At 42.6% G+C, this 12,450-nt stretch overlaps 1 protein-coding gene across 7 annotated transcripts in view; it reads right to left on the minus strand.

Moving 5' to 3' along the window:
- ctnnd1 (catenin (cadherin-associated protein), delta 1) overlaps positions 1-10,592 on the minus strand; it is a 34,122-nt gene extending 23,530 nt beyond the window's left edge. For 3 of the 7 annotated variants that reach the window (XM_037763426.1, XM_037763427.1, XM_037763424.1), the window contains exons 1-2: positions 10,474-10,592; positions 2,507-2,654 (exon numbers count right to left, since the gene is read on the minus strand). In XM_037763426.1, the coding sequence (XP_037619354.1) occupies positions 2,507-2,647 (141 nt within the window). In that variant the 5' untranslated portion in view covers positions 2,648-2,654; positions 10,474-10,592. The other 4 variants (XM_037763425.1, XM_037763428.1, XM_037763431.1 and 1 more) reach the window with 4 other exon arrangements.
- Between the last annotated feature and the right edge of the window lie 1,858 nt (positions 10,593-12,450).

Genomic DNA, 12,450 nt, shown 5'->3' on the forward strand with positions numbered 1-12,450 from the left:
CAAACAAGAGACTTTTATGTATAAGCTCTTCACCCCCAAACACAAACAACTGAATGGAACACACTCATCCAACAAACTGAATGAATGAACTGCGATAATGCAATGAAAAGATGAAATAATTAGTTATGAAATGAATAGAAAGACAAACAAAGAGACAAACTTCTTCGACACCACCAGCATTGCCTGCCCGGGAGTGGAGATGGGTGTGGTGCACTTCCCATTCCAGCCACAGGGGGAGCTCTATGTATCTCTCCTGCCGTCTCTGCAGTTTTATCTCCACTACTATGGGGGTAAAGGGGGCACAGCCAAGGGGGGGAATTGCTCAACAGTTGATTAACTGATTCAGAGATGGGAAACAGTTGTCTCATGCTGACAGAAATGTTGTATTTTTAAATAGAAAAGCTGCGAATAATACTTGCTGGAGGAGCAGTGACAATCTTTTTAAGTGCCACTCTGCCCATATCGTAGAAACAAGACTTAGATTAAGCAAATGCACACACTCTTTAGTTCAGATAAGGACTCAGAAGGGGAGAATACTAGAAAGTGCCGGGCAGATGTAAGCGTGTGGGAACCTGTCAGTGAAGATTGAGGTCGGGTTTGCGCTGCCTGGGAGAGTGGCAGAGGCATGCCGAAGCCTTTGGGCTATGTAAACACACACAGGAGAGATAAGAGCCAGCACAGGCTACATTTCTGTCCTGCTCTCACTGTAACACACACACACACACTCCACCTATATATTTCTGCTCCTTATCAGCCACTAGAATTAATGCGTGTCCACATGCAAGAGCGACAAACGAAAGAGAGAGAGTGAATGAGCGGGAGAGCCCAGTTGTTTATGAGAGTGTGTTTCAAAGGTTGCTTCAGGGCTCAAAGTGTATGTGTGTGGGTGTGTGTGTATGTGTACGCTGGTTTACTCACGCACGCTAATGACCGAGCGTGTCAATAAGGAAGCGAAAGAATGAGCGAGAGCGGGTGGGTGTGCCTGTCTGTCTGTCTGTGAGGTAAACTCAGAGCATGAAGTCACTCGGCAGTCTCTGAACCAGGTAACTGACTCACGCATGATAAAGAGGGTGTGTAAGCGAACAGCAGGACACACTTTAGCTATGAGACAGAGACTCACAATTTTACATCTGATGAAACAGGTCTGACTGGACACTTGTCCTAGTTAATGGACTTAGCCCCACTGAAAAAGCAGGTGAGGGACGTCTGCCTTATACCAAAGAATAAATTACAACAAATTCTAAATAAACCAGCTGGCTGACATACTGGAGCTACAAAGGTAAACTCTTGACGATGGTCCGGGAAAAGCCCAATATCACAAATGTCAAGCAAGACATCGCTCTGCATGCAAACTCCGATGGACAAGTCAAGACAAACATGATGGGTTACACTGGGTTGTTACGCTTGAATGTTGGAGGGATGGGAGGATGATGGGAGGACTTTGATTTTGAGATGAGACATGGACAGTTACTGAGGAACCAATGGAGGATGGAAAAAGTGTTTGATCTCAAGCTGTGAGGAGCAACAGAGGGAGCAAATTACTTCCTCAGGAAGGCTGTATCGGAAGGTGCTTCAGTCGCTTTATTTGACTCAACTTTTAACTAGGCTTGTCGCGGTAGTCGGTGTTACACGGTGGTCGGGCATACACCGATTACATTACTTGCCCACTGCCCCCACCGTCGTTTTCTTTTCTTTTTTTTAACAGAAATAAAACCCATTTAGTTTATTTTGGTGTATCAGCGGCGTGTTATCAATACTTAGTCAGACGATGGACACTACAATCTGAAAGTGAAAGCGTCTGCTCCGTACGGAGTCTCAGCACAGAGTAGCAGGAGTCAGATTTCACACACACGGGACGAGAGACAGTTGACAGACAAGACGATGGCGGAAGATTTGGTGTCAAAGTGAAAAGCAAAAGCGCCTATTTGGCAATACTTCAGATTTAAATCCAATATGCTATTAGGGAACTATAATGAGGGAGGCAATCGCTGTGCGGAGGACGGAGCGGTCACAGCCGATGTGTGCAGCGCAGCAGCGCCGGATAGAAACCTGCAGCCTCACAGCGAATTCTGGACCGAAGAGGTCAGACACACCGCCATCTTACGGTAAAGATCAAAGTAAGCGCTCTACAGATATTGAGTGCCGTCTTTTCTTGTAAAATGTCTAGTGTAATCGGTAACACCGGTATTTTCACAAGTTTATTAACCGGTGGGAAAATTTCCTCACCGTCACATCCCTACTTTTAACACCAAAAAAATCAAGTTAAATTCAAGCGCACTTCAGGACTCCCACCTGACTAAAATCTACAGAGGAGGTATTTTCCCCCACAGGTTTGGTTTAGGTTCTGCTTCCATCCAGCCAGTCGACACAGATGGGATGGAGGTGACCATGGAGATGACATTGGATGAACTCACTCGGATCAAAGGTGAATCCGAAGGACTTTTCGATGAAAGATGTGCGTGAGGGTGGGTGGAAAGGGGGGTGGCAGGGGTTTGTTCCGTGTTACCTGCATGTTGGGGAGGGGGCGGGGCAGGGTGCCGGCACACGACCTCCGCTCCTCCTCCAGAGCTCGGCTCAGCATCTCAAACTGCCTCTCCTGCTCCCGCACCGAGGCCAGCAGGGAGGCCGTACTCGCACACTGCTCCATTCACACGCTGGGAGCAGAGCAGAGCACAGGACAGGACAGGACAGGACAGGACAAGGTCAACACTAGAGAGGAGAAGATATTCACCCAACACCGATTTAATCAAAGAATAAGACATACAGCGAGGCTGAATCACCCATGCACACAGATATAAAAAGCAGATGGGCCCTGGCACCGTGCACATCTGGGAATGCACACACTGAGGTGCTAATGAAGTTGAAATTCAGAGGTTAAAAAGCAGCAGGAGCTGACGCAGCAAGGCGAAGCGAGAGAAGATAAATGAGGCTAGACAGACAACTGCGGAGATAAAGAAGCAGGTACAGAGAAAATGTGAGTACAGATGGAACAAGAGCAAGAAACACGGTGAGGACGAACAGCAGGCACAAAGAAAGAGCTCACTTGGTTGAAAATTCATGGACAAAAGTGATTATTCCGTTCAAATTCAAGGTGGGACCGGCATCAGCAGAGCAGGGATGGAATTGAAGCACATTTTCAGTGTGTTTCTTCACCTTCTGCTATGAAGGTATAAAAATAGAGGGGAAGTGAGAAACATGACGAGAGACAACTTCAGCTTGTTTTCAGCATGTGGAGCTTGTTAGCACTTCTTCATTCCAGGGATGTAGAGAAAGTGAGGTGAGAAGGAAGACGAGTGCAAGTGTGAGAGCATTCAGAGGAGTTATGAAGAGACGGCATCACACCATCAAGTTGCACCGAATTTGAAAATCCAGAGGTGTTTTTAATTGAGAGGGTGTGTTCTCCACAGCTGGGAAAAAGATGGCAGGCCTTGTTTTCCTCCCTTTCAACGATACTTACTATGCTCTGCAAGTTATAGCCTAACATGGATGGCATCTATGACAATTTACTGTAACAAGAGATTAAATTAGGACCATTTCTTTATAGGCTGCTATTATCTCTACAAACTGAAAGCAATAAACCAGATTCAAAATCGCAAGAAAAGTCATAAAAACAGGGGCTGGCCAATGAACTACTATGCACTGGACTTCAGTCAATGAGTGCTTCAGCAGCATCAACCAGCTTTAGATAAAAAAAAATAAAAACATTTACAAGCAACCAAAACAACAAGCCGCTAAGGGTACAACTTCCTGATATTAATGTTAAAGACACATAGGGCTGCATACCAATGATTCATTCCTCTTTGCTTAAAAACAAAGTGAATATTCAGTGCTTTAGGGCACGACTTTACCCCAAAGGAAAATTCCATCTGGTTTACAAATCAGACTATGGTGATCTCAGACAACAATTCACATTTGAATTCAGAAGAAAAAATATATTTATTTATATATACCTGTCTGCTACTCCTCCTGAACTAGGGATAAACCGATCTGAATTTTTCAATCCCGATACCGATAGCGATACCTGGGCTTTAGGTATCGGCCGATACCGAGTAAATAAGTAGGTGAACTACATGACTGTTAATTATTGAATCATGACACACAACCAATGATCCACTGTGCATTTTTTTTTTTTAAATGGTCAACCTGGACTTTTGGAAGATAATGCAGATTAAACACATGCCACAGACGACCTACGCATAAATAACAGAGGCATGACAATTAGTGAACGTCACTCCAGCCCAAATTAAGACAATAACAAAGTCCCTTTTCTCAGACGCCCTCAACAGGGACGCTGGTGAGGGAGAAATGAGGAATCTGGGGGAGATTACTTCAACAGTGTCTGTCTAATAACGGGATGACACAAGCGTGGCTCATCTCCAAACCAGGGCAAAAAACATTTTCTACTTCAAAGTTCACTGACTCATGTAGATCAAATCTGCTCTCCATCTGCACACACACAGGACTGGCTGAGTGAACAAAGACTCCTGTATGAAGTTCTGAGTGTGCACAAAATGCCAGCGTGAGTGTGTGCACACGTCTGTGTGAGGGCGAGTGATTGTGTACGTGGGTCAGAGACTAAATAAAGGTGGCAAGTGTGCGTGGCTGACGTTGGTTGTATCCTTGAATACTCAAACAGTGCATTTTAGTGAAGTTAGTGCAGCCTTGTTTCTATTCTTTTGTTTGTGTGTGTGGGGGGGGGACACATTTGTGGACAGAATCACACATGAGCCGCACAAACACGCACCGCCATTGTCATACATTCCACAGTGAGATTTAGCATGTCATATCCTGTCTCAGCTGTTGGAAGCTGTCCTAATAAGGGAGCCCTTCACTCTTTCATTGTGCTGCTCTCATCAATCTCCCACACCAGCATTTCTTTTTCTTTCCAACCAAACACTTCAACAATCCGGGAAAGAGAGAGCGGGCCCCATTATGTTCTCTGACCCAATCAGGGCATCCGACCACAAACCGACAAAGTGCTTCTTTAGTGGATAATGCTCACAAATTGAGAGATGCTTTTGAAATGATGATTTCAAGTGGGTATATAAGCCCTTGTGCAGAGCTATGAATACCTCAAAGCTTCAGTAGGCAGAAAGTTTTTGGCATCATTGGGCAAAAATTCCATAATAACCTTTCAGCATATTGTAATGCACCTCCTCATGGCTCTGTTTTCAGACAGATCCAGCCGTGACGGGAGACTTTGGACAATCACAGGTCATTTCCGAGAGCACGTTCCTATTGAGCGTTCCTATTGGCTGTGCTCCGGCTGGTGGGCGGTGCTTGGTATTTCCTCAACGGATCTCAACATGGCTGCCGGCTCACAAACTTTCTCATTTTACAGCTAAACAGTACACTACAAGATGTTTCTGAAAACATTTTATGCAAGAGTTGGGCATTACAGTAACAGAATATTGATTCATATTTGATCAGCGCGGCCTAGTTTGACCGTTTGATCGGAGTTCGTGAGTGGTTGACAGCTGTTCAGAGATGGCAAGGCTCAAGCTCGGCTCTGATTGGTTGTTTTCCTCCGGTCTGTGAAATCTTGCAGATGCCATTAGGAGCACCGGAGGACACCAGAGGACACAGGCACATGATTTTTTTTCAATTACCTGTCTCATGCACTACTGTCAGGATATAGCAACCATTTTATTAAAAAAAACTTTTTTAAATCATATTGCCTCTATTTCTACCCACTGCAGCTTTAAAACTTAAATTGAAACCTTGACTTCACTCAACGATGACAGATATCTTTGTTGAGATCCCCAAACACAAAAATAAAACAGGGAACTAGATGTGACAGCAAGCTACAGATAAATGTTTGTTGTATTGTGAACGTTGCCTATAGCAGCCTTCAAGTTTTACATAATAGGGACCAAGATTTCAACTTGGCAATGGAGTACTGACACTGTACATCAGATAAGTCGACGTACCGCAGTGTGGGTTATCCTTTGTGGCTCTGTCAAAACATCAACACTTCTTTGAGAGCGTAGAGGAAGACGGTCTCTTGTGCCTCCGTGCAACAGACAGACAGACCCACACAACCTCTACAGCTATGCGAGTCCCACCGCTAGCATTCTTGCGGCAGGGAGCAGTTGCCTGTGAGAGACTTTTAAACGGCTTTAGCCACTTAAAGTCCGGCATTAGTCATTCATCTATTGTAAGGCCATTAGCAGCAACGCTAAATCGTATCTGCTAATGGGATAGCCCTAGATTTACACTGCTAAGCCACTTAGCATCCTGAGCCAAAGCACAACACAGATGTACAGCCATCACACCATCAGTGTCCACTACTCGCTGAAAACTTTGTGCATAGTAGTGACACACGCAGCCAGTTTGTCTATCACAAAGTGCCCACTGAGTGTTGTGACTGCAGTGTGTAATCCCTCATTATCATATCATATGCTATCATTGCTATTTCAGCAACTTAGTCACTGGTGGTTGTGGCAGACTGACATGCATTCTGTTTCAGTCTGCACACACACACACACACACATACACAGCTGAGGTGAAGCTATGGTAAAATGCTGTTGTGGCTTGGCCAAGTGCTCCGCTGACTCAGCCTCATTTGAATGGTCACACAGAGATTTGGCCTCTGTGTGTGTTTTGTGTGTTAGCATTGGCCCACGTCCAAATACTACCGCCTTTGCCGTCCTGACTTAAAACCATGAACCCCCCCCATCTCCCATGTGGTAGCTGCAGAGAGAGCGCACATGCACACACGCCCACCCACGCTCACACTCCACACACACTTTTCAGGGACCTCTGCAAGGCCAGCTGTCTCATCTACAGGACACCAACTTACTATTCTTAGTGTGGAAGGAAACGTGCAGACAACTGTAACTCAGAAAGCATGAAAGAGCCAAAAAAACGGGCAATCAGATCAAGTCTATGTTCACCTAAATGCAGCTAAGTAATGTTGATATATGCCTCTATATCATCTGAGTTTTAGGTAATTGTAATATTGTGATAAAGCTTTAATGTTGACTTTTCCAACTCGTAAATGCAGCATTACAGTTAGGTCTTGGCTATCATGCCCACATTACAAATTAATTTCTCCTCAGGCACAATATCACCTAGCCTGCATCCAGGTTAGGTGAAATATTGTATCACATAAGGGCTGCATGCAATTAAAGATTATTTTCATTACTGAATATTTCATAGTTTATTTCTGAGAATGGCCATCACAATTTCCCAAAGCCCGAGGTGACATCTTCAAATTGCCTGATTTGTCCAGTTAACAGTCCAAGATATTGCGTTTACATTGATAAAAACAGGTAAAAAGTAGCAAGCCCTCACATTTGAAAAGCTAGAACCAGAACATGTTGCTTGCTTAATAACTTAAAACATTTATTGATTTATCAAAATTGTAGTTCGGTATTTTTCTGTCGACTGACCAGTCTACTAATTGTTTTCGCTGTGTGAAGTAAATGAACAATGAATGCCACAAAAAGAGCGGAGGCCTATTTATTTCACACATCAAATGACTATATTTAACAATTTTGGCTATTGATTAGGTCATAATCTACTTATTAAATTGATCACAAGAGAATAAGCATTAGTATCTGGGTGGCTAACTACCTCAGAAAAGATTACATCAGACAAAACTCCCTACACATGTAACATTTAAACAGATAGTTCAGGTGGTTTGAAGTGGGGTTGTATGAGGTACTAATCTTTCGTACATTGCTTTGATTCTGTGCTGTAACTCCTGTCTGCTTTTACAAACTGGGGGCGTGCCAACCGCTATCTACTGTAGGTAATACACTGACTAAGGATAAGTACCTCATATAACCCTACTTCAAAACACTTGAACCATCCTTTTAAGTTATTTGTTTTTTGACTTTGACTAATGTCATAAACTAATGTTTGTGACTCTTTGATCATACGAGTCCACTGTAAGTCAACAAATGATAGAGTATTGTCACCCCAACTCTAAGATATTGTCATATTCGATTTAGTCAACATTGGCTAGCTCTACATCTAGGCACGTACATCATCTTAGTCTTCAATTCAACTTCAGTCAATAATGAGATGTACACAGAAATTCAGTAATGTGATATTTCAAATTTCAAAACCCATGTAAAAACTTGACAAATAGTGAACATTCCTGGCCATTTGGCCAATCGCTTTCTGCAAAATGGCAAGGCCTACTAAAAAACAACGTTCAGCAGTTGGTAAAGATCTAACACTGGTGACTTGCAATCAGACTGTGACCACCGCCTAACAAGGAAGTGGGTTAAATTGCTGCAGTGAGGACCATAAAAGTGTTAAGTAACTGACGCTCAATCTTTCCAAGAAGTAAACCACCAGCACTGAGGCAGGGTACTGTGCGTCAGTTTCGCTTCACGGCTTTAGAAATCTGAGCACTTTGATTTCGCCCAGTGTATGCTATCTCACATGTCCTCCCCTGCATGGAAAGAGAGCTGACGCGCTCACCGTTCAAATAAAAACACAGACTGCAGGTGTGTAACCGTTGGGAGTAGAGAGAGGAAGACAGAAATGGAGAGGGAGAGAAAGAAGACAGACAGGGAGGAGGAGCGAATATAAGAAAACCCCAGCTTCTGTGTCAGAGGGACACACCCGTGGTGTGCTCTCGAAGCCCGTCATTACCGAGGCTCACAAATGATAGCCCTGGTTAAAACAACTGGCTAAGCAGCAAGACTTCAGCCCCCACAGACAAAATGGCTCGGAACAAGTTCTAGGCAGCGAAAGAAATGTCCAACTTGAGATTTTTTGCCCCTCCTTTTTTTGCATCTTAACAGAAGGGACATTTCTGAGAACAGCACGTCCAAACTTGCTCACAATCTCTCCCATCTCTGTTCTAGCAGGTCAAAGTAGACATATTTAGAGGAATATGACAGGCATGTCCAAGCTGCACTGTGAAACTCACCGATCAGCTGACCGTACCAACTCAAATCAACAAATCCACAGTTACTTTCAGACAAGCTGTCAAACATGTCTCGGGTTTTATCTGTATGTTGTTATGCAGCATCACACACAGAAACTAAAGAAGACCAAGGACAGCAAATTGAAAAGCTTACACCAAAAGTTATCCACAGATTTTAGCCAGGTCCCTGTGAGTAATCCACCATCCGTTTCCCAGTGACCGAAGAACTGTAAATTGAGAGGGGGTCTGTGTAGCAAGCCTCTCTCTACACAAGGGACTGAATAATGAAGCAACAAACAAGCCTACCACTTTACCACACCCACACATCCAGACCTACACAACAGGTTCTTGCTTTTTTCCCCCTCCCTCCCTGCTCCACCTCCACCACTACCACCACTCCTCCTGTCTCCGTCCTCTACCTGGCAGACCACATCAAAAGACAGCGGCTGAAACATTAAACCCACAACAAAAATTTAACAAAAGTCCAAAGGCAATCTGCCAAAAGCAATAACGCCATTCAAGCACAGTCACCTGGACGCAGCATGCAGCTCCACAGTCCGCAGAGAGTGGGCGTCTCAGGTACAATGCATAATAGCAGATTGATAAGTAAGCAGAGAGCTGGACTTTGACTCCTAACTTGCGGTCTGTGACGCGGCGGGCTGGCCGGTCACTTCCGTGTACTCACCTGTCCTGAACACCTGAATAGCGAGGGGGAAAACTGGCGGACAAGTCTGGTGTTTAAAGACAGCGACCAGAAAAGACTCAACAGTTAATGCCATGACATTATACCATAAAGCCACCCATAAACAACACAATGTATGTAATAAACTAACGTCACGTTAGCAGTATAATTTACATTTTAGCTGTCTTCATATCAGCTAGTTTTAACTGCATGTATAAGTTGTATTAAACTTTCCCCCCCCAAGTCTCACTCTAGATAGTCATACATCAAGCTAACGACAGGAATACACCAATGCTAGCTGAGTTAGCTTGAGTTCAAGGCCTATGTAAAGGAGGATGGGACTCGCGTAGACCAAAAAGGGTATTGCACATGCGCAGTAAAAATCTGGTCTGCACTCGTAGAAATTGAGCCAATCGTAACGCAGCTTCAGTCACACTGCGCATGCGTCATACACCTCATCCCAAGACCAGTGACCCAGCCTCCTTCTATAGGCCTTGCTAGGTAGCCTGCTAACGCTGCATTCACAACAACCAAGTTCACCAAATTAAAGGTGTCACTCCTCTTTTCCTGCTACAACACATCGTCAACCAGCCGTACCGAGCACGAAACACCAAAAAGACAGGCTCATTACCGGTTCTGGAGACTGTTAGGCTTGTTTTTCAAAGTCCATAAGAGGTGGATTCAGGCCTAGCCTAGCCTAGCTTAGCTTAGCCTAGCCTAGTGCTGCTGCTGCTGCCGCCGCTGTTGCTGCGCTGACACGATCCGCAGCTCGGAGGAGAAGTGAGTTGAGATGAGGCAACAGAAACAGCTCGGCGTGGTGGAGATAACACCTTTATAACCTCAACACATGAACTGTCCACCGCAGTCAGAGAGCACTCTGAATGAAGACGGAGAAAACACCCACCTCTGCAGTCTGCTATCTCCCCTTTGCTCTGGCTTGTTGTTCACTTGTCTGTGCTCTTCCTCTCCGCTGGGGGGAAGAGGTGGGGACGAGCAGCACAGAGGGAACAGCCAGCAGCAGAGAGGAGAACAGCCCGGGGGGGAGGGTGTAGAAATATGTAGGTAGACATCAGAATCAGACTGATGTTTATTGCCAGGTGTAAGAGGTATACACTAGGAATTTGCTTTGGTTTTGTTGGTGCAAGTAAGCAGTATAATAACAAAAGAATAGATAAAAACGTTAGAATAAAATAAGAATAAAAAAAATTGAAATTCTACCAATATATAATATACTAAATAAGCTATAAAAAGAAATAAACATGATATAAACAGATAATGCAAATATTGCCGGTGTGCATACCACTTTATTATAAATCATTTTGTCTGACAGCTAGTGTTCATTGGCCACACCACTTCAACTCAAATAGTGCAATAATATTTACTGAAGATTTAGAGTGTCTTTTGATGAATATTAATACAATAAAATCCTTATTTAATAATAATAATAATAATAATTCATTAATTGAATTTGATTTACCTTCCTCCATCATAAAGAAAAAATAAATACTATTTTCAGAGAAGCTTTTCTCATTTCACAGCTTAGAGTATAATTTAAAAAAAAATATCTTATACTGTATATGTTTTTAATGTATATGTTCTTAATATGCCTGTATATATTATTAGTATGCCCTTGTAAAAAGTATTTCCTTTTATAATTGTAATGTAAATGTAATATAATTTATTATTTGAATGGAGCTTCCAAGCAAAAAGTATTTCACACGATTTTACCTGTATAACCGGCGTGACAATAAACATCTTTAATCTTGAATCTTGAATCTTAATTCAGCCCATTCTCCTTTATCCTTTGTCCAATATTATTATTATCTCTCATTCGAATCTTCCAGCCATTAAACAGAACACCTCACATTATTTTTGTTTCGCATATTAGAAATATCCTCTAAAAAATTAAAGTTGCCACTTCACATCAGAAGAGTTCCGATATTGCCCTCATGTGGTCATGGTGGTGCTATTACAGAACAGAAATAATAGCCAATACATCAGTTGTACTCAACTTTATCTTAGAGACAGTGGTGGCCAGTAACAAAGTACTTAAGCACTGTACCTTCGACAAATTTGAGGTACTTGTACCTTACTTGAGTATCTCCATTTTAAGCTACTCTATACTTCTACTCTTCACATTTCAGAGGTAAATATTGTACTTTTACTGCAACACATTTATGACATTGTACTTACATGCTATAGTTAACGATACTTTGCAAGTTTGCATTCAAAATATGTGATTAGTTTCTAATATCTTGATGATTTGTTTGAGCTTAAAATACCCAGCAGTATGTAAACTAGATAAAAACTAGTTTAAAAAAAATATTTTTACGATTAATTGTTTCATTGTTTGTCTTTGAAATGTCAGAAGCTAGTGAAAAATGCCACAGTAATAATCAGAAATAATAAACCAACAATATAATAATTTATTTTAACCTTCTGAGACCCACAATAGACCAGTTTTTGTCTTTTTTAGGGGGGTACAGGGGGTCTTTAGGGGGAGATAGCAGGTCAACAGTAGATGTCACATAGAAGTGATGTACATCATCTGAAAGCTGGGAACCTGAAGATTAATCTGAGATGCACGGCTCAGCACTGTGTGTTAAGTTGTTCTGGTCATTAATAAGAAATAAACATTAATTCATTTAATTGTGAAAGTGTATAAGGGTTTAGAACATTATGATAGAGGTATATGATGGCCATCCCCATGCTCTATTATGTCTCATAAGTTGCTGCAGCAATTTTTGGGTTGATACCATTTGTTACACAGATTTGGTCCTAAATTTAACCACTTTTTATCACTCGATAATTGATCAAAAATAATCAATAATCCCTCTAAAATACCACATTAATATAACATTCAGAAAGGGGTCATCCCGTA

The sequence above is a fragment of the Sebastes umbrosus genome, chromosome 3, assembly GCF_015220745.1.
Source record: "Sebastes umbrosus isolate fSebUmb1 chromosome 3, fSebUmb1.pri, whole genome shotgun sequence".
Taxonomy (NCBI): domain Eukaryota; kingdom Metazoa; phylum Chordata; class Actinopteri; order Perciformes; family Sebastidae; genus Sebastes; species Sebastes umbrosus.